Source organism: Pseudorca crassidens, chromosome 1 (assembly GCF_039906515.1).
Source record: "Pseudorca crassidens isolate mPseCra1 chromosome 1, mPseCra1.hap1, whole genome shotgun sequence".
In the NCBI taxonomy this organism is placed as follows: domain Eukaryota; kingdom Metazoa; phylum Chordata; class Mammalia; order Artiodactyla; family Delphinidae; genus Pseudorca; species Pseudorca crassidens.
The window spans coordinates 179,776,509-179,797,610 of record NC_090296.1 but is presented as its reverse complement, the minus strand read 5'-3'; the positions used below and the strand labels follow the sequence as shown (position 1 = coordinate 179,797,610).

Genomic DNA, 21,102 nt, shown 5'->3' with positions numbered 1-21,102 from the left:
AGGTTATCCAATAATATAAAAGATAAAGGCAAGATGTTAATACACAGACCACAGAGACCACAGAGTACTACATAATAAATCAGATTATGGCTCTGATCTCCACGAATCCACAAAGATAAAGAAACAAGAGCAGGGGCTTCCCTGGTGGCGCAGTGGTTGGGAGTCCGCCTGCCGATGCAGGGGACGCAGGTTCGTGCCCTGGTCCGGGAGGATCCCACATGCCGCGGAGCCGCTGAGCCTGCGCGTCCGGAGCCTGTGCTCCGCAACGGGAGAGGCCACAACAGTGAGAGGCCCACGTACCGGGGGGGGGGAAGAAACAAGATCATTACATGACTTATAGTATCCATGAGGTCAAAACATCTTGGTGGAAGTAAACTTTTTTCCGAAGACTTGTGCCTGACTATAAAAAGAATGTTTTATTACAGTTCTTCTCAGCGACATAAATATGTCATTTATTCCTCTCACTTTACACCACCGTACCTCTTCACTCAAAAACGAAACAAAAAAAAAAAAAAAAAAAAAAACGAAACAAAAACCCTGAGAGTGGCAGGGTTTTCATATAGACAGTACCATCCTACCTGCCTGCCTTTCTTTTCTCTCTCTCTCTTTTTTTTTGGGGGGGGGGGGCGGAGGGAGGCAGGGGGAGTAGGGGGAATAAGGATGAGTGTAAGAAATGTGCAACTGAACTGGAGATAAGTGGCTCTATATTCCACAAGATATAATTAAACACTAATAATAAATCCAGTAACTCAAGCAGTCCCCAAGTTATTATACTTAGTTGATACAAAAGGGATTTATTCAGACCTATAATCCATTTCTCCTGCATTTACCCACTTACTGAATGGCTTCTGTTGATTACGCCAAATGTGTCCAGATGAAAGAACACAATATATATCAGGGCACAGCAAAAAAAAGCACAGTGTCATCTTACCAGTGTTAAATTTAAAATGTGGTTTCTCTGTTTCCAAATGTGGGAAATACTACACTGGTTTTCTACAGTTTAATGCCAGCAGTTTGGGTATATTTTTGACTGAGACCTCATCTCCTCCACTACCCTCCCTTGCATCTGACACTATCAAAAACGAATTATGTGTAGCTCTTTCAAACTTGTCGTGGTACACATGATTTTCCTACTACCTAGATCCCTTGCCTCCCAACCTCCCCTTCTGCTTAACTCATGACTCAGAAAAACTCACTCCATGAGAAATTTAAATTTCCCTGAAACCCCCAAACATTGCACTGTTCCTTAAAATTCTCTCTGAAAGTTCCTTTTTAAAAGGGACAGTTCTCAATCCACATATAAGCCACACATATTCTGAAGGTACTTATAAAACGATTCTAAGTGTCTAAAAATCCAGCAATCTATAATACAGAAGATTACGACAGAACATCAAAATTAATGTTAGAAGGAGGAACTTGCCCCTCAGCCTCATGACACCACAGCACACAGCCAGAGAAACCTTAGAGTGCCTTTCCTCTCTCCTCCCGCTGCCCACTTCTACCCACACTGCCAGCTAACAGTCAAGTCTTATTCCTATTTTCCAACCCACTGCTCTGCCAATCAATTCAATTGTGGAGGAGTAAAAGCTGGAGTGTGCCGGAACCAACTGTGTACTAACGGCTGAAAAAGAGAAGGTCCATAGATTCACTTCTGTGACTGCAAATTACCTTCTGTGGGCATATTGGCTTTACGCTGGAGGAGAATGGCTCCAGGTGAAATAAGTCATCTTTGAGTTCTCCCTTTCCCTATCCACCATATCTCCTTCACCGAGCTTCCTGATTCTTCTTCTTGCACCTATTTCTTCCTTTTCCATCTTAACTGCAGCTATCGCAATTCAAGAACAGACATAACAGTCCTCTAACTTGTCACTCTGCATCCAGTCTGCCCCTTCACAAATCCATCCTGCACCAATGCCAGACGAATCTTCCTCATCCTCTGTGCCAAAAGTGGAAGGATACAAAACAACTTGACGGTGGTTTGGGGGAGGGGATGAACAGGCATATGGGGAGAAGGAAGGGAAACTCTAGGTTTTGCTTTTAATACAACTGAATTATTTAATCTTTTATGGGAATCTATTAATTACCTAGATGCTCTTTTAGGAAAAAAAATGCTGCTTGACATTTTTTCTTTCTGTAAGCAAAATTCTACAAACTGCCAAAACTAAAAACCTTTCAAAAGTTACAATTATTTTCTTCTATACAGAACATTTCCTCATTTAAATGTAAGTACTACAGATCAATTTTCTCTTCCCTAAATTTAAGGCTTTATAATCTTCTATCATTCAATGATTTTTACATAACTATACTGCATATAACATAGACATCACAACACCTGGAGTCTTATCATAGAGTAGGCAATTAATAACTATTCGTTGAGCATCAAACAACTAGTTATTGAATTACTTTTAACACATCTCTACAGCCTCAAACACTCCTCCTTCTAGAAAAGAAAAATAAGTAGTCACAGCCCATCACAATGATTCCAGGCACTAGAGAGTTTAGATAATTCACGACCACTCGCTACCATCACCTCAAGATCAGCCTCCCACCAGCTCCTCTTAAGCTCCTTCCAATCCATACATACTCCAGCCTCCTTCCAATCTGTTCTCCACTCTGAACACAAGTAATCTTTATTTTTATTTTTTTAAAAGGGCTTCAAATGCTTGACTTTTTATTTATTTATTTATTTTTGGCTGTGTTGGGTCTTCATTTCTGTGCGAGGGCTTTCTCTAGTTGTGGCAAGCAGGGGCCACTCTTCATCGCGGTGCGCAGGCCTCTCACTATTGCAGCCTCTCTTGTTGCGGAGCACAGGCTCCAGACGCGCAGGCTCAGTAGTTGTGGCTCACGGGCCTAGTTGCTCCGCGGCATGTGGGATCTTCCCAGACCAGGGCTCAAACCCGTGTCCTCTGAATTAGCAGGCAGATTCTCAACCACTGCGCCACCAGGGAAGCCCAAAACACAAGTAATCTTTAAAAAGTAAACATGATAATGTCATACCATTGCTTAAAATTTTCCATGTCTTCGCATCAGCCTCAGAAAAAAGACCAACATCCTTAACATAGCCTATAAAAAACTTATTTGATCTGGTCCCTAAGTCCCCACAGATCACTTTCCCCTCTTTGCTCACTATACTCTAAAGCACACAGGTTTATAACTTGTTCAAAATCATTCTGCTCATAGAGAACGGACGTATGGACACAGGGATGAAGGGAAGGCTGGGACGAACTGAGAGAGTAGCACTGACATATATACCCTACCATATGTAAAATAAATAGCTAGTGGGAAGCTGCTGTATAGCACAGGGAGATCATGTCAGTGCTTTGTGATGACCTAGAGGGGTGGGATGCGGAGGGTGGGAGGGAGGCTCAAGAGGGAGGAGATACATGTATACATATAGCTGATTCACTTTGCTGTACAGTGGAAACTAACACAAGATTGTAAAGTAATTATAATCCAATAAAGATGCAAAAAAATAATAATAATTCTGTTTTCCCTCACCTTTGGGCCTGTATACATAATGTTCCTGTTCCCTCTGGTAAGGACACTGTTGTTCCTTCCCTCAAAATTTCTTGGTTAACTATATTAAATTTGGTTAATTATATTCACCCTTCAGATCTCAATCCCAACATTACTTCTTTGATATGCCAGGCTGGGTGGGAGCAGCTGACATACACTCTCATGTCGACATGTGCTTCCCTAGACAAAATTTATTACAGGATGTGATTTATTTGATTAGCGAGGGAGGCAGAGATTTTATCTTAAGGGCAACCATTACATCTGATTCACAAAATATACTTAGGCACATGATAGTCAAAAACTGCTGAATAACTGAATAAGTGACTAACTAATATATTCTGTCATACAGTGAAGTATGCTACATATAATTACACATATTTCACTTTATTGGGCATTCCTATGGTTCCAACTTGGGAACCCATAAAAATTTGCCAGTTTTCTTTAGGATCTTTATGGCATTCTCTGATTATTCTGAAAGAATGGGAGTATCGCCAGTTTGTCTCCCCACTATTCATAATAAAGTCTAAATATGACTGAATATTAATTTTAATGAAATGTGGAGGTGAAAAAGAAAAAAAGATTTCGCAACCTTTTTGAAAGGGAAATGGTTTAAAAGAGAAGTGGATTAATCCAAAGTTTTTTTCATGAAAAGCATAAAAATTAATAACAGAAGAGGGAAAATGTCAGAGAAACAGCTGAAACAAAAAACATATTCTCCATTTTTTTGTCTTTTTCTACTACTTTAGTTGGGTCATTTTTATTTTTTTTGAGACAAATACTTTAGTACAGAAAAGGAAGATATGTACCATAGGTAATATCAACAACAGATTTCTTCAAATCTAATTTGGAACATACTCAAATTAGAAATAAACTAAATGATTAAGATAAACACTTTAAAATTAGTGTTTCATACTGCTTCATAAAAATCATATAATTTAAACAACTTCCTACTAATCAAATAAATTTATTCAAACAAATTACCAAACTTTTGGCATGGGTAAAATTTGAGAAAACAGATATATGAAACTAATACTATTTCAAAATTAGTGCTGAAAGGTGAAATATACAGAGCAATAATAAGACCCATAATATAAGAAACTATCCAAAATGATTAACATAGTATATGCTGTACTAAGAGAATTCCTACACAAGGAACTTTAAATTTTTTATGAGGTATTTACACAAGCTTTTAGTCAGAGATGCGCACTACAGATAGTGCTATACAAAGATATTTAAAATTCAGAGTCCCACTATTACCATAAATGGGAGACATTAAGTCTACTAAACCAATCATCTATACCAAAGTTTCTCCAAGTGTGGTCTGCGGACTACTGAGGATCTCTCACACCCTTTCTGGACGTTCACAAGGTCAAAACTATTTTCATAATAATACTAATGCTATTTGCCTTCTCTTCTGGCAAGATGCCTTTTAACATTCTGTGTGACAAAATGAAAAGTATATATAAAGTAATTCTGCATTCTAAGTACAATAGGAAAAAGCACTTGTGCAATTTAGTTGCAAGCTGAATAAGCCATTTTTCCATGGAACTTCAAAAAACAACTGACAAACTGTGGTTAATCAGATAGGATATTTGGCAGACATTTTCCTAAAAATGAACGAAGTGAGCCTATCATTTCAAGGAAAATAACTGGCAATATTTGTTGCCAACAGTAAAATTCGAGCTTTCAAGTAAAAAATAGAATTTTGGAAACCTTTCATCCACCAGTGTGAGCTTGGAAGCTTTTCAATACTTAAAGACTCATAAGATCTGTAGTGATATTAATGAATGCGATTTTTTTCATATCGTATAATGAAATGTGTCAACATTCAGAAGGATCCACATAACTAAGTGAACAAATACTTTCCATCCAAATGACCCATGCAATGATTTTTAATGTACTGGAGTATAAAATGTTCATTGATATGGTTTCAGAGTCCACAGAGCAATCAACCTTTAAGAACTACTATCTGCTGAGTTTTGATACAATGTCGAAGAAAATTATCCATAATTCTATGCACAGGCTATTAAAATACTCCTTCCTTTCTAACTACATAACTGTATGAAGCCAGATTTTCTCACATAGTTCAACCGAAATAAAATATCACAACAGGCTGAATGCAGAAGTGTCTTCTAGCTGTCTTCTAGCCAGTCACTAAAGAGATGTGCAGTAATATAAAACAATGCCACTCTTCTCATTAAACTTTTTTTGTTTGGGAAACCTGTGGATATTTTTCAGAAAATTATTATTTACATTATTTATCTTAAAACCCATTACATGTTATTTTAAATGAATTAATAAACATTTTAAACTTCTCCATTTTAACTTTTGATACAGTAAATACTGATAGATATAACCACCTTAAGGAAAGTTCTCTAGGATCCTTGATATTTTTTGAGCGTATAAAGGAGTGCTGAGACCGTAAGTTTCAGTACTGTTGATCTATACAGTGAAGGAATAAAGACAAAGATGTCTAATTTAACACAATCTCACTTATATTTTCTCTCTTCAGCAAGACTGAAAAAGTGATTTTAATAAAAAGATTTTAAGAATGTTTAAGAGGAATCACAGTTCATAACAATCTGAATTAAACCACTTCCTGAACAACCTATTTATTCAGTATCTTGATACCTTAATTATGACAAAGTAAACATTTAAACATAACATTTGTTAACAACGAAATAGAAGGAATAAGTGTAAGTAAATTGGCGATTTTTTTTTAGAGGAAATTGAAGGACTAACTCAGAAACAAACTAATGAAAAACATCAGAACTATAGGGCTAAAAGTTAGAGACAAACTCTACTAAAAACCATCAGAATTGTAACTTTAGACATAATCTAGTTCAAACTCGCCCTTTTTTAGAAGATAAAATAAAAGAGTTAAAGGCTGGTTAAAATACAACTAATTCGTGATAGAACTGAGGACCAGAACTAAGCTTCCAGACTCCTTAAACAGTTCATGTAAACTTTGGAGAGCTTATGTGCCTGGCACTGGAGATATGGGAATAAACAAGACAAACGTGGTAAACCTGCTTTCTTGTAGATCAGCATCAAGTGTCAAACATATGTAATGAGCACCACAGAGGAAACATACAGGATTCTATGAGAGCATTTAATAGGGTATAAATTGACTTTGTAGGACAGGGAAGAGGTGTTTAAGAAAGAAACCTTATTGCTGTCACCCACCAACATCCTCATTACTCCCCTCCTTCGCTAAGGACTCACTAATTCATCACTATTCCTATCATATTCTTAGTGATGTCAACATTCACTCAGATAATCCACCCAAAACTCTTGTCTCTCAGTCATTTGACTTCCTGAATTAAAACAATTTTTTCTTCCATTTTTTCTTCATCACTGTCAAAACCTCCCATGGTCATCACTAGTAATTACACCATTTCCAAAAATCTAGATTTTAAAAATCCCACATTCTAAACACCCAACTTCTATCTCTGCAGTTTACTCTAGTACCTCGATTCCAACTATCCTTACATTTCACAGGACTTCCCACGTATTAATTGTCCCAGTTTTTCACTGTCTTTGCAGCAACTAAGATGTGCTGCGAGTATAAAACACAATCAGATTCCAAAGATTTAGTACTTTAAAAAGAATGTAAAATATCTCATTAACAAACTATTTTTTAATATAAATTTTTAAATTTTGGCCGTGTTGGGTCTTCGCTGCCATGCATGGGCTTTCTCTAGTTGCGGTGAGCAAGGGCTACTCTTCGATGCAGTGCTCAGGCTTCTCATTGCAGTGGCTTCTCTTGTTGCAGAGCACGGGCTCTAGGTGCACGGGCTTCAGTAGTTGTGGCATGTGGGCTCAGTAGTTGTGGCTCACGGGCTCTAGAGTGCAGGCTCAGTAGTTGTGGCGCACGGGCTTAGTTGCTCTGCGGCATGTGGGATCTTCCACGACCAGGGCTCAAACCCGTGTCCCCTGCATTGGCAGGCAGATTCTTAACCAGGGAAGTCCCTAACAAACTATGTTGATAACTTATTGAAATAATTATATTCTGGATGCACTGGGTTAAATAAAATGTTATTAAAATTAATTTCAACCTATTTCTTCCTACTTTTTAAATTTGGTTTTTAGAAAAATTTTAACTTAGATGTGTGGCTCACATTATATTTCTATCTGTGGTACCTAGGATAGTACCTGACACTTAGTAGGTACTCAAAGGATTTTGATCAAATGAAGAATGAATGAATGAATATAGTAATTTTTCATCTGAACTATAAGACCTGACAAATGAATAATATTCAGACCAAGAGGAACAAGTTTTCTAGTCAGATAACATTTGCAAAGGCAAAAAAACGAAATTTCAAAAACTGAAAGGCCAATATGACTGACTGGTTAAGACGAGGGTAATGGGATGAATGCAGTAAGACTAGAAAGACAGGAGCTATGCTACATATGGCCTAATAGGCCTCGCTGTGAAACTGCATATTTATGAGGAATCACTGACTAACTTTTAAGCAGGGAAGTGACATGATCAGATTTCCATTTTGAAAGTGACATTCAAGTGGCACAGTGTGGATAATAGCGAGGTGATCAGAGGGGGTACGTGGTGATGAGAAGACAGAAGCTACAGCAGTTGTATAAGCTTTACACTAGGAGATGCAATAGACAGATTTAAGAAGAAGATTCAACAGGACCTGGTACAGATGAATCAGTAGTGGTAGTTGGGGAAGGAGGTGCCAGGAAAGAATAATGGAGGAGCCAAGAACGATGCCCGGGTTTCGAGTGCGTGAGTCAGCGGAAAGTAAGTAGTAGGAGAGACTGGGGAAAGGGGATGAGTTCAGTTTCTATAAGTCTGAGGTACCTGTGACTCAAACAAGCAGATATATGGATTGAAATTGCAGTGGAAGAGAGATCATTCAGATGGGAATAACTAAAACAGCCTAAGGGGGTAGGTGTAGAAAGGAGCTCATACAAAGTCACTGTAATATTTCAAGGTAAGGGAGAACAAAGGGCCAGACGGTAACAGGAAAAAGTAGAAAAGAATGTCATCACAGAAGCCAAAGAATTAGCTTTTAAAAAAAAAAAAAAAAAGAGGGAATGGTCAATTGTGTGAAGTGATGCTGAGAAAACAAGCAAGAAAAGAACTAAACACTGATCAAGAAGCTTGAGATGTTTCAATTCTGGCTGCACAAAATCAGTAAGGAGAGAAGAAATAAAGATATGAGAAGTGTAAGTTTTCTAAAAAGGCAAGCAAGGATGGGACCCAGAGCAAAGATAAGGACTGACCTTAGCTAGGAGGAAGCACACCTCTCCTCCATTACAAGAAGGAAGCAGAATAGGACGAATGAGGACACCAGTAGGCTTGGAAATGTAGTGGTAAGAAAGTATATGTCTTATACAATGAGGTCTATTTTCTCTGTGAAATAAAAGATGAGAAAGGAAAGAGATTTTAAAAGGGAAGAGAAAATTTAAAACAGTTTATGGTGTAAAATGACGTGGAAGGACTTCCCTGGTGGCGCAGTGGTTAAAAATCTGCCTGCCAGGGCTTCCCTGGTGGTGCAGTGGTTGAGAATCTGCCTGCCAATGCAGGGGACACGGGTTCAAGCCCTGGTCTGGGAAGATCCCACATGCCGCGGAGCAACTGGGTCCGTGAGCCACACTACTGTGCCTACGCTCTAGAGCCCACAAGCCACAACTACTGAGCCCACGTGCCACAACTACTGAAGCCTGTGTACCTAGAGCCCGTGCCCACAACAAGAGAAGCCATCACAATGAGAAGCCCGCGCACCCCAAAGAGTAGTAGCCATTGCTCTCCACAACTAGAGAAAAGCCAGCGTACAGCAACGAAAACCCAATGCAGCCAAAAAATAAATTAATTAATTAACTTAAATTAAATGACGTGGAAAAAGAAAGTGGGATTGCTGGGCTATACTGAGGCCTCACTTTTGAGTGGTAACCATGATTTTTAAATGGCACTAATCAACCCTTTCCACTACACTGCCTTCTAAAAGTGTTTGTTACTACAAGTCTTAGGTTGCCAGTATTTGAACTAAGTATCTTTTTCCATATGCTGCATTACATACCTTTCTGGTGTTTAAGTAGAGGGCATTAACTCCCCATGGCCCAAATAAAAAGGGTTCCACAAAGTACCACACTTGCCTTTCAAGAAAATGAAAATAAAATTTACCAAACCCAATTTTATCACACCATGTAGAAATTACTAACAGTAATTAAACATAAAGTCAGGAAACAAACTAAAGGTAAATTAAATTTTTTCAGTAATACACTTTTTCATTAACAGTATTTTTGTTTCCTTTAAGTTTCAAGGAGATAAATAATAAAATTTTGCTCCAATCAAAAGCAGTTGAGAATATCCAACTGCACATCTTACGTACTATGCTTCATTTAAGCTCTAAATAAGAATATAATTCACATTTGAATTAATAATTAGATAATCTCACAGAAGTGTTAGAATTTTTTAATTTTAAAGTACACTATGACTGAAATACTTTCTGCCTTATTATCAGCAATATGAGTTTACCAATTGTACAATATAAAGTTTAGATATATTCGTTGAAAGCTGTATATGTGAGTGATATTACAAGGAACTTGTCCTGTCTAAGCTATATATATTTCTAAAAAGTTTAAAATTCGTGCAATTACCGTATTTGATATTACTTTGGTAATCAGGGGGAAAATTAACTTTACATATAAAGTGGAAAATTAGGCTCCAAGCCTTAATCCACACTGAAGTTCTGAGTGTATGTTCATGCCTGGAATTCCTTCTTAACACTGCAGTACAATGGTAGAAATTCAAAATTATCTACGTGCAAAATTAGGTAATTAGGTATTTCACAACAAAATACCACTATGAAGGACTCCTAGGTGTATATATGGAAAAGAACTGAAAACAGGCACTCAAATACTGTACATGAATATTCATAGCAATACTATTCACAACAGCGAAAAGGTAGAAACAACCCAAATGTCCATCAAAGGATGAATGAATAAACAAAATGTGGTATAATATACATACACTAGAACATTACTAAGCCATAAAGAGGAATACAGTACTAATACATGCTACCAAGTGAATGAACCTTGAAAACATTACGCTTTTTATAAGTGAAAGAGACACAAAAGGCCACATATTGTATAATTCCATTCATATGAAATATATAGAATAGGTAAATTCATAGAAACAAGGCAAACTGATGGATGCCAGGTGCCGGGGGGTTGGGATGGGGACAAACTGCTTAACAGGTATGGGCTTTCCCGAGGAGTGATGAAAATGTTTTAGAATACATCGAGGCGGTGGTTGCAGAACACTGTGAATGCACTAAATACCACTGAACTGTATGCTTCAAAATGGTTGGTTTTATATTATATGACTTACAGCTCAATTTTTTAAATTCCATTATGAAGCATATAATATAGCTATATTCTAATCAACCTATGGCAGGAATTACTAACAAAATGGTTTGTAAACTTAAAATACATTAACTATTTTAAAGCTCTCTACTCCTTATTGTCATAAATAAATCATAATAACATTCATTATCTTTTCCCCCACATATAGAAATTGTGCAATGGATTTAAGTAAGCCTTTTATCTTTTAGAGACACGTACTAAAATATTTATGGATGAAATGATACATCAAAGATGGACTTTACAATAATGACAGACAGGAGAGGATTACAGATGAAAGGAGACTGGCCATGAGTTGGTAATTGTTAAAGCTGGATGTTGAACACTTCGGGGTTCATTATGCCATTCTCTCCACATCTGAGTATATGAGTTTTTAATTACTGTGCTAAAAATTAGTAAAATAAGACTTTAAATGGTTTCCTTATACTTTAAGCTATACCTGAGATGGTGCTACCAATATTCTTTAGTTGATATAAATCACAATTCCACAAACATCTGCTGAACTTGCTAAGCACAGATGCATATCAAAATTAGAATCTGATAACAAATAAATATTATCTTCCTTAGGATGTTTTGTTTTGCTTCCAGATTTTTTTCACAAATACTAGTTCACTACCAACTATTTCTCAGAAAATTTCATTTTGTAAATGAAGAAAATTAGTAAATTAGTTAGTTAAGTGTACCTATTTGGGTTGACACAGAGTGGTAATACTAAAAAACTTCACGTCTCCTTTCTATGGAATTAATGTTTACAGTTAAAATCATCAGGTTAGCTATCTCCTTTAAAAACAAAATCCAGTAACTGACATTTTCCAAAATCAAACAATTGCCATTTTCTCAATATCATACTTTTTTAAAAAATCCCTTATTTTTTAGGATGGCGTCTTATTAAATAAATATTAAGGTCTAAAACATTTGTAGCCCCAGGGTTTGACTATTATTCTTCAAAAGTCAAACCATAACTTCAGTAAAAATTACAATCAACACAAAAAGACATTAGAAAAAATATATAGCTCCCCCCAAATTCAAACTTTTTAAATGCTCCAAAATTACCTTTCAACTATCACTTTTACCTTACTTTTCTTACAAACACTATTTTCATGGAATTACGTCTACACAATCTCCTAATGTCTGACTCAAACTCTTGTCCCAATATTAGCACTCTTCTTCTCTGGCTAATACATTCTTGCCTATTAACTCACAAATTTCTAATTCCTAGGACATAATTTAACTGAAGATACAGTTATTCTAAATGGCCACAGAGGGACTTTCCTGGCTATCCAGTGGTTAAGATTCCGAGCTTCCACTGCAGGGGGGATCCCTGGTCAGGGAACTAAGATTCCCACACGCCTCACAGCACGGCCAATAAATAAATAAATGGTCATAGATCAGAATCCAAATTGCCCAAATACCTCTTTTCTACCTCAAGGAGTATTAGTATTCTTCAGCTATCAGAACCAACTGGAGAAAGCAGAAGCACATAAGAGGAATTAGAAAAGTGTTCTTATCCTAAGGGATTATTTCAACAATTTTCTTTAAAAAACCCTCTTCTAAAGATACAAACCTACTAAAACTGAGGATCTAAACACACCAGAACTAGATCACAGTACCACACGTAAAGTTCTTATTATATTATAGTTACAAAAGGAAAAAAAGAGAGATGAATGGACTTTCATTAAGACCCAATATGCAAGGTCAGATTCTGCCTGTTTGACAGCAGCGTTAATGTTTAATTAATGTTATGACATGATATAGGTCAATCTAACAATTAACTGAGGATTTTTCATAAAATTATCTAAAATCCCATTTTATTGTGTTTATTGAGATATGACTGACATATAACACCATATTAGTTTCAGGTGTACAATATAATAATTCACTATTTTTATATACAGCAAAATGGTCACCACAATAAGTCCAGTTAACATTCATCACCACACAAATTAAAAATTTTTTTTTTTCTTTCTTGTGGTGAGAACTTTTTAGATATACTCTAGTAGCAATTATACAATACAGTATTGTTTCTAGAGTTACCATGTTGTACATTACTAAAACCCTGTTTAATTCATTTAGATTTCCAACCTATATCTCTAATTTTGCTAGCCACTGTTTTACTCAAACTTCCAAGTGCAAGTAAGATTTCTACCATTTCCAATCTGTCCTAATCTCAGCAAGCACTTTGACATCTTTACCTGAACATAGTTTGTGTGGAAATCAGAACTACCCAAAATATTTCAAGACATTTTTTTGTTTTGCTAACTTCTACTAATTCTTCTACAAATTTCCTTATCACAATTGCAAAGCTGATTCAGAACAGAAAAAAAATAAAAGGCAAAGATGCACAAGAGAAGAGGATCCACTGAGCTCAGTGAAAAACTAGCCTATGATTCCTGTAATTCAATACTTCAAGTGCCAAAGTTACCATCTTTTGTGATTGGGCAAGTCCCCAAATTACAAACACACCTGTTCTTGTATTACAACTTGGAACGCAGAGGAAACAACAGTAAAACAGTTGTTAGTTTACCAGACATGACCCATCAGAATCTATTCCATGACATTTCTGAACTACTCTGAGTTCTAGACCCATTCACATCTGGAGACAGTGTGATATGGAAAGAGCATAGCCTTTGGAGCCTGTCAAGAGTTAGGGAGAAATCCTGACTGCCAATCCCTAAATGTGTGATCAAACAAAAATTCATTTAACTTTTCCAAGTCCCAATTTCCTCATCTGGAAGAGAATACTGCCTATCACAGAGAGTTTTTGTAAGGATTAAAGGTAATACAAATCAACCAGCACAGACTGTGAAAGAGTAGGTACTCAATAAGTAGAAGCAAGTTACTCTTCCCTTTTCTATTACCCTTTTCATACATTTCTTTTTATCCACTTAGGATACAGAATCAGAAAATCTGGGTTTGATTCTAGGCACCATCTCATACAAGATATGGAACTTTAGCCTAGGTATTCAACGTCTCTGAACCTCAGATTGCTCGTTTGTTTAAAAAAAAAAAGAAAGAAAAAATGATCATAATTATTGTAATACTTAAGTGACATTAGTTTATAAACTGGAATAAACTGTAAAGTACCAAAAATGTCAGCTTTTACCTACTCTAAAGTGCTCCCCCTCAAAAAATTATCTGCCTTCCAAGATCACATGGGTATAATGAGCAAATGAATATAAACTGACGTCATGGGTGGAGGAAATCAAGCTAAATTAAGTAGCTCACTGATGACATCCCCTTCATCTTCCCAGACTTTAGTATATACTTGTTAACCCAAACAAGCCCCTGTTGGCGGAATTCCGGGGAAAAAATTAAATTAAAAAGTTAAGCTGGGCTTCCCTGGTGGCGCAGTGGTTGGAAGTCCCCCTGCCGATGTAGGGGACACGGGTTCGTGCCCCGGTCCGGGAAGATCCCACATGCCACAGAGCAGCTAGGCCCGTGAGCCATGGACGCTGAGCCTGCGCATCCGGAGCGTGTGCTCCACAACGGGAGAGGCCAAAACAGTGAGAGGCCCGCGTACCGCAAAAAGAATTAATTAATTAATTAATTAATTAATTTTAAAAAAGTTAAGCTGTAAGGGAGACTTTTCTGTCCTTACCCTATCTATGCTGAGAAACCTTTCGTAACCAGTTTCTACTCCTTTTCACTTAGATCTCTGCCCTATTCCTCAAAATAATCCCCATGACAAAGGCAGTATGGACCCTAAAGTAGAGCAAAGAGAACTGGCCAGATGAACAAACAACTCTTCAAGTTGAAGAGTGACTGTCCTTGACACAATCCACCAGAAAATTCAAACTAAAGGTGGGAAAAGGCAAAGATTTTTCTTTATGTCTATATAAATGTTTATATAAACTACACTCTCTGCTTTGAATATTATTTTCCCATAAGAATTTCAAAAACCCTGTCCTTTTTAAGATAGTGGACTCTTATGAGAAGTTTTGCTATTAATAATACAATTTAATAATTAAAGTCAACAAGACCAAAAGAGCTAATAAAGTGCTCAAGGACTCAATTGCACTACAGCCAAAAGAACTTGCCAGCTAAACACCTTACCTGAGCTGTACTTCCGAACTGTAGGAAAACAACAAAATGAAAAGTAAATTCTCAGGATAAAAATCACTCAGGCAATAATTTAACTCACCTTGGGTATAAAAAAATTCACAAAACACAAGTGACCATATACCTTCCCCAAGAGAAGGTATGTTTACATAGGGTGTTAGCCCTTATCCAATCGGTCACAGAAGGGATACAGAGAGATCTCAAAAGACATCTAAATGGATATTTCTAGTACTATGTGTTCCTTCTTCACAGCACCACAGCACATCACAAAATCAGCTACCATCTTCTGAGCCTGTCAGAGCGTGACCCTGTCTGAGCCTCCTGGGAAGGGAGCTAGTGGCCAGCTTCATGCAGCCCAAAGTTTAAAAGCTATTACAGTGCTATGTGTGAATTTCATTCTTCCCCCCCCTCCCCAGTATTTCTAAATATCTCACTGGTGTCAAGTTTAGGACCACCAAAAAAACTTGGGGCCAGTGACAGTGGATCTTGGCATCATGGTACTAACATGCTTAAAAGACTATGTGAGAAATAACATGATTTATTTTATTAGGGATATAATGAAATTTTAAAGTGCTTCAAAATTACGGTGGCAAGAGGAGAAAAGAAAAGGGTCAGGGGAAAAAAAAATGTACAGCACACAACTACCTGAAAAAGAAATAGCCAAAAGACAGGTTAAAACACGTTTGCATTGGCAAACACGTAGCAGTTAACACACCATATATTTGTCAGATTTCCCAACATGCAAAACGAAAAGAAGCCACCCCTTTATGAAGTGCCTATCTGCTGACTTCTACAAAGAAATGACTTTTCTAGAAAGGGGGCAATTTAACTTCCTGTGCTCTCCCTCTGACTTTCGAAATCTTTAAAACCTTCAGCAAACTGAGATTCACTTCAATTTTAAAGTTCTTCATGTGAAGTTGAATAAAACATGTTTATTTTTAATATCGATAACCTACAGAAAATTTTTCTGCTCGAAAACTATATCCACATTTCTACTAGATTTTAGAATATTTTTTTAAAAGCTAAATATAAAGTTTGCAAAAACAAGTAATACAGTAGATGTGGCAGACATTCAACAAGTTTATCAGTGGAATTCCTAAAGTAAAAGCTTGAAAAAATTTGTGAGATGAACTCCTAGTAGTGCTACTGAAGATACAATGTTACTAATATGGAAATTGAGAAACATTCAAAATATTCTGAAAACAGTATCTCCTTCTAAAAATAGAGGAAAAGCATCTGCCAACACAGAAACCACTGGTTCTTAAAAATGATAATCACGTGGGATGCATTGCTATAAATACTTTAGTTCTGAACTGCAATAACCCCAGCCTCTGAAACCACGTTTTGGTCATGCCTTACCACTAACAAGCGAATTTTTGGTGCCATTACATTGATATAAAGGACTCTGCTACTTTTATTTGCTTCTACTGCAAACTGTTAGTTTATGCAGTTAAAGATCTACACACCAAACTACCACACAACGTAATTCACTTTCAATCATTAAAATAAAAGCAAACAACCGACTATCTGCCATAGATAAGGTCCCAAGAATTTTCTAATAAATTTAGAATGACATATTTGACGTTCTGGTTCTAGTTCGGGGATTCATTCTCTACAGGTACTGTAAAGAGAGAAACCTCAGGAAAAAAGCAACCGGCGATTACACCATTCTATTTTAAGTTAAGTTACTTAAGAAGTCAGCAGTTCAAGAACTTTTGGGGAAGAGAGAGTATTGAAGCCATTTTTCCAAACAGTTAAGGATAATTTGTGCTTTACACAAACGACCGCCCTAACAACCTCTAGAATATATTACGGTGGGGGCGGAAGTGAAAATGATGAGACGCGGGGGAGAAAACCCGACTTGAAAACGGACAGGCGGGCAGATTTACAAACCTTCAATTAACGGAATTCGGAGATTTAACTTCTCTTCTACGCCCTCCCTCGCTCCCCACCCGCTTCCTCCTCTCCTCGGGGGAGGTCTGTGTGATGTGACTCACGACAAATTTTAAAAATAAATAAATAAATAAAAGACACACCCTCTGGGCTGAACTGACATACTCTCGCCCCCACCCACCCTCCCCCGACGCACCCCCCGCTTCTCCTCTCGCTCCTGCCGCTCCTCCCCAAGCCTCGTCCCAGCCCTCTGCTCTCCGCTCGCTCGCCCGGTCCGAGACCCTCGGCCGGCGGAGAGGTGGCGGGGGGCTCCGGGACGGAAGGCCAGCGGGTGGAGGGTGGCCGGGGGGCAGCGCGGTCGGGGGGCCGAGCCCGCGGGGAGGCGGACGGCAGGGGGGCGCCGGACCGCGGCGGCCGCTGCTCCGGGCTCCCTCGCCCATTTTCTCTCTCCGCTTCTCTGGGTTTCAACCACCACGGCCACTTCCTGTATTGCAGCCCGGCCACCCGCTCTCTCCCCGACTGGGGCTGGGGTTGGGGCTGCCGCTGAGGTTAGCCAGTTCCCCACCCCGCCCAGTGGGCTAGTCACTCGGGCGGCCGGCGGCGGGTCCTCGGCCCGGCCGGCAGCGCCCGCCCGCGCGCCCGCGCTCCTCACCTGTATGTAGTTGTTTTCACAGTAGTCCGCCACCCGGGTCAAATTCTGATAACTCTCTATCAGCGCCCTCTTGCCAGACGGGATCTCCTCCTCTAGTAACATCTGCAGCTCTGCCATTTTCCACCCCTCTGCATCGCTTCCTCTCGCGTTAAAGAGACAGAGGCTGCAAGGTCCGCGGAGGTTTCGAGCACCTCACAGCCCGGATACGAACCGCCTGCCCGCCCTCCCGCCTGGTATTGTGGGACGGCACCTCCTCCTCGCTCTCCTCACGCTCTCCACCCGCCTCCACCCACTTCTCGCAGCCTCCCCAAGCTCGTTTTCTCGCGAGCCTTCCTGTCTTTCCCTCCCCCTTCCCGCAACCACGGGCTTTTTTCCCCCCCCTTTGGCATGGCCTTCTGGGAATTGTAGTCTCTCGCTGGCTTGGCCGCCCATCGAAAGCGCATGCGTCCAGGGAACCTCAGAAAAAGACCCGGGAGGAGAGCAATTAAAGAACTTGGAACAAGGGTGGTGGTTTAAATCCCGAGTTTCTTGACAGCTCCGGGAGATGGCGCCACAGGGTGATTCTAGAGAATGAAACCGGTTCCCGGAGAAGGCTGTGAAGCTTGGCAGAACTTGGTTAACTAGGAAACGCCCTTGAATCAGATACCCATCTGATAAGGATTTAAAAGGACTAGAGTATGGAAAACTCCAAATCTTTACTTCCTCTATTTTGTTAGAGATAACGCGACTCAAGCTTTACTTTCTAAACTTCTGCAGGCTTTACTTTCTAAACTTCCTCAATTCACTTAAAATTTGGGCAACACTTGATATTAACAGCTCTATACCAAGCAATGTACTCAACATTGGGGGTACAAGTTGAGTAAGGAGACTGTATACACTTACAGACCCACGATTTAAAAACAAACACATATATAATCTATAAAAAATATTTACTATGTTGTACACCTGAAACTGGAGTCCCCTTAAAACCATGGTCCCTTATTGAGTTTATGATTAATCTCTATCCAAAACTTCATTCCTTTCTTTCTCCCCTCTGACCTCTAATCCTGTGCTAACACTAATCAACCTACGTCAGGTGACTATAGTTACTGCTGTCAATAACGTCCTTAATGCACTAAAATCGCTGTTACAGGTGTCATCATTAAGGTACAAACTCAGGATGTTTCTCCAGGGCAAGGTGAGCTCACAGACCGTGGACCATGGACCACCTGGCCAGAGAATCATAAACTGGAGACATTCTGACTCCCGAAATCACGATTAAGAAATGTCACAGAAATGTCACAGGGCAACGATTAATCCCAGTTTCTTTGTTCCTCATCTTTAAAACACCCGTAACTCAAAGACCAAGCTGGAGTGGGTTTGAGGCTTTTCTCTCACTCACTTGGCTTGGCGCCCTGCAATAAACCCTTACTCTGCTGCAAACTCCCACAGTCAAGAGTTTGGCTTTCTGAGCCATTAGCCCACAAGCGCTTTGCTTGGTTACAACACTAAGATAATACAGTAAATCAACTATACTTCCATTAATTTTTTTTTAATTTTTAAAAATAAAAAATAAAACCAAACAATTTTTAGTACTATCGCATCCTGATCTCTTATTCTTTGACTCTTTGCATATATCTCCCTACATCTTTGAAGTTTTGTACAGGTTGTTTCTCTACATCGTGTAAAATCATTGTGCTTTTTTAAAAATCATCAACTGCTTTGGAAAAGCCTAAAACACCCTATATTTCAAGCTTTTTATTTCAAGAGAAACATTAAATGCTTTTGATATAATGGACTATGAAAAGTATTGTCCAAAGGCCAAAAGGAAACTAATTTAAAGATCATTTAAAAGTCCATATTTTCATCTCTCCATGAAGTCATTTAGAATCACAATAACTATAAAAATAATAACATAACAACCAAATGTTTAAAAATTGACCCATGAATAGGTATTTATTGGATATTGCCTTTACTAGGGGCCATATGATGTTCAGCCTCTACAAGGAAAAATTTATATCTTCTCCTACCTGAAAGAGATAACTACACCCAGTCACCAGATTCTTTTTTTTTTTTTTTCGGCTGTGCAGCTTACGGGATGTTAGTTCCCTGACCAGGGGTTGAACCCTGGCCGAATTGGAAGGCGGAGGCCTAACCACTGGACCACCAGGGAATTCCCCCAATCAAGGATTCTAAGGTCCATAAATCAATAAATGACATACTCTCCATAATAATCCAAAATAGACGTAATAGTCTTTCTTTAATACTTATCATTAATCCAAACATCATTTAATACAAGTTATTGAAATTTGATGTATTCTTGAATCTGGTCTCTACACGAGCCAGATTTAACTATGGAAATCACTAAACTTATTTCCACATACTGATACATTTCAACAACATTGGGGAGTGATTAGGCAGGTGATGCTGCTTTACTCTTTTCAAAGTCCTATTAGATTTCTGTAACGCACACAACTCAGAGATAAATGACCTAAAGATTCTTTTCTATCTTTACCAAATAAGGAAATTTAAGCGTACACAGGTTAAGAGATTTAGCTAATGGCACTGAAAATAGTAGTCAAGTTCTCTGACTTCTAGAACAGAGGTCTTTCTACTATCCAGTTAAAACTTTCTCTTGAAATATTTATGGCTTATATAAAGTCTATTCAATGAAGTTATCCCTCATACCTTTAAGGTGATTGAGTTGAATATGCTATCCTTTGTATTTTTATTTAAAAAAACAACAACTAGTTTCCCTTATAATGATAGTCTGTAATAAGGCAATATCTCCTTTAAAACCAAATAGGATTTGTGGGGATAAAACCATAAAACACCAGCACCATACTGTAGCCATGGGTTTCAATATTTTTTGACAAAATGTGAACCAGAATATATATATATATATATATGTGTGTGTATGTATGTGTGTATATATATATATATATATATGCTGGTTTAAAAGTTTCACAAAACTAAGTATGATACTCTTATTTTTCCTATTCTAATTCAATTTATTTAATGCTGGTAAGGACTATGAAATTGATCTCATGATCCACTACAGAAAGATGACCCATAGTTTGAAAACCATTTTTCCCTTCCACTAAATTAAACAAATATGACCCTTTACTAAGCATATATTATTATGATAAATTTATATTGTCATAAATTTTTTAAAATCACAGTTATTAACAGACCAGAAAAATATGTATTAAAAGATTTAATAGAATAAAACTTAGCTAAAGTAAAGGACCTGAATTTCTATATCAAAACAGCTTACTCTGGGGCTTCCCTGGTGGCGCAGTGGTTGAGAGTCCATCTGCCGATGCAGGGGACACGGGTTCATGCCCCGGTCCAGGAAGATCCCACATGCCGTGGAGCGGCTGGGTCCGTGAGCCATGGCCGCTGAGCCTGTGCTCCCCAACAGGAGAGGCCACAACAGTAAGAGGCCTGCATACCGCAAAAAAAAAAACCAAAAAACAAACAAACAAACAAAAAAAACCACAACAACTTACTCTGTACAATCTTAATTAAAATCCTAACAGGTTTTTTGTAAAAATTGACAAGGTGATTCTAAAATTTATCTGAATGCAAAGGCCCTGGTACAACCAAGACAA

At 38.3% G+C, this 21,102-nt stretch overlaps 1 protein-coding gene across 16 annotated transcripts in view; it reads right to left on the bottom strand.

Moving 5' to 3' along the window:
- ABI1 (abl interactor 1) overlaps positions 1 to 21,102 on the bottom strand; it is a 127,833-nt gene that overhangs the window by 84,563 nt on the left and 22,168 nt on the right. For 8 of the 16 annotated variants that reach the window (XM_067701577.1, XM_067701620.1, XM_067701636.1 and 5 more), the window contains exon 1: positions 17,510 to 17,777. The exons of 1 other annotated variant lie outside the window; for it this stretch is intronic. In XM_067701577.1, coding sequence (XP_067557678.1) covers positions 17,510 to 17,626 — 117 coding nt within the window. In that variant the 5' untranslated portion in view covers positions 17,627 to 17,777. Of the gene's footprint in view, positions 1 to 17,509; positions 17,780 to 21,102 lie in introns of those variants that run through there. 7 more of the 16 variants (XM_067701611.1, XM_067701586.1, XM_067701625.1 and 4 more) reach the window with 3 other exon arrangements.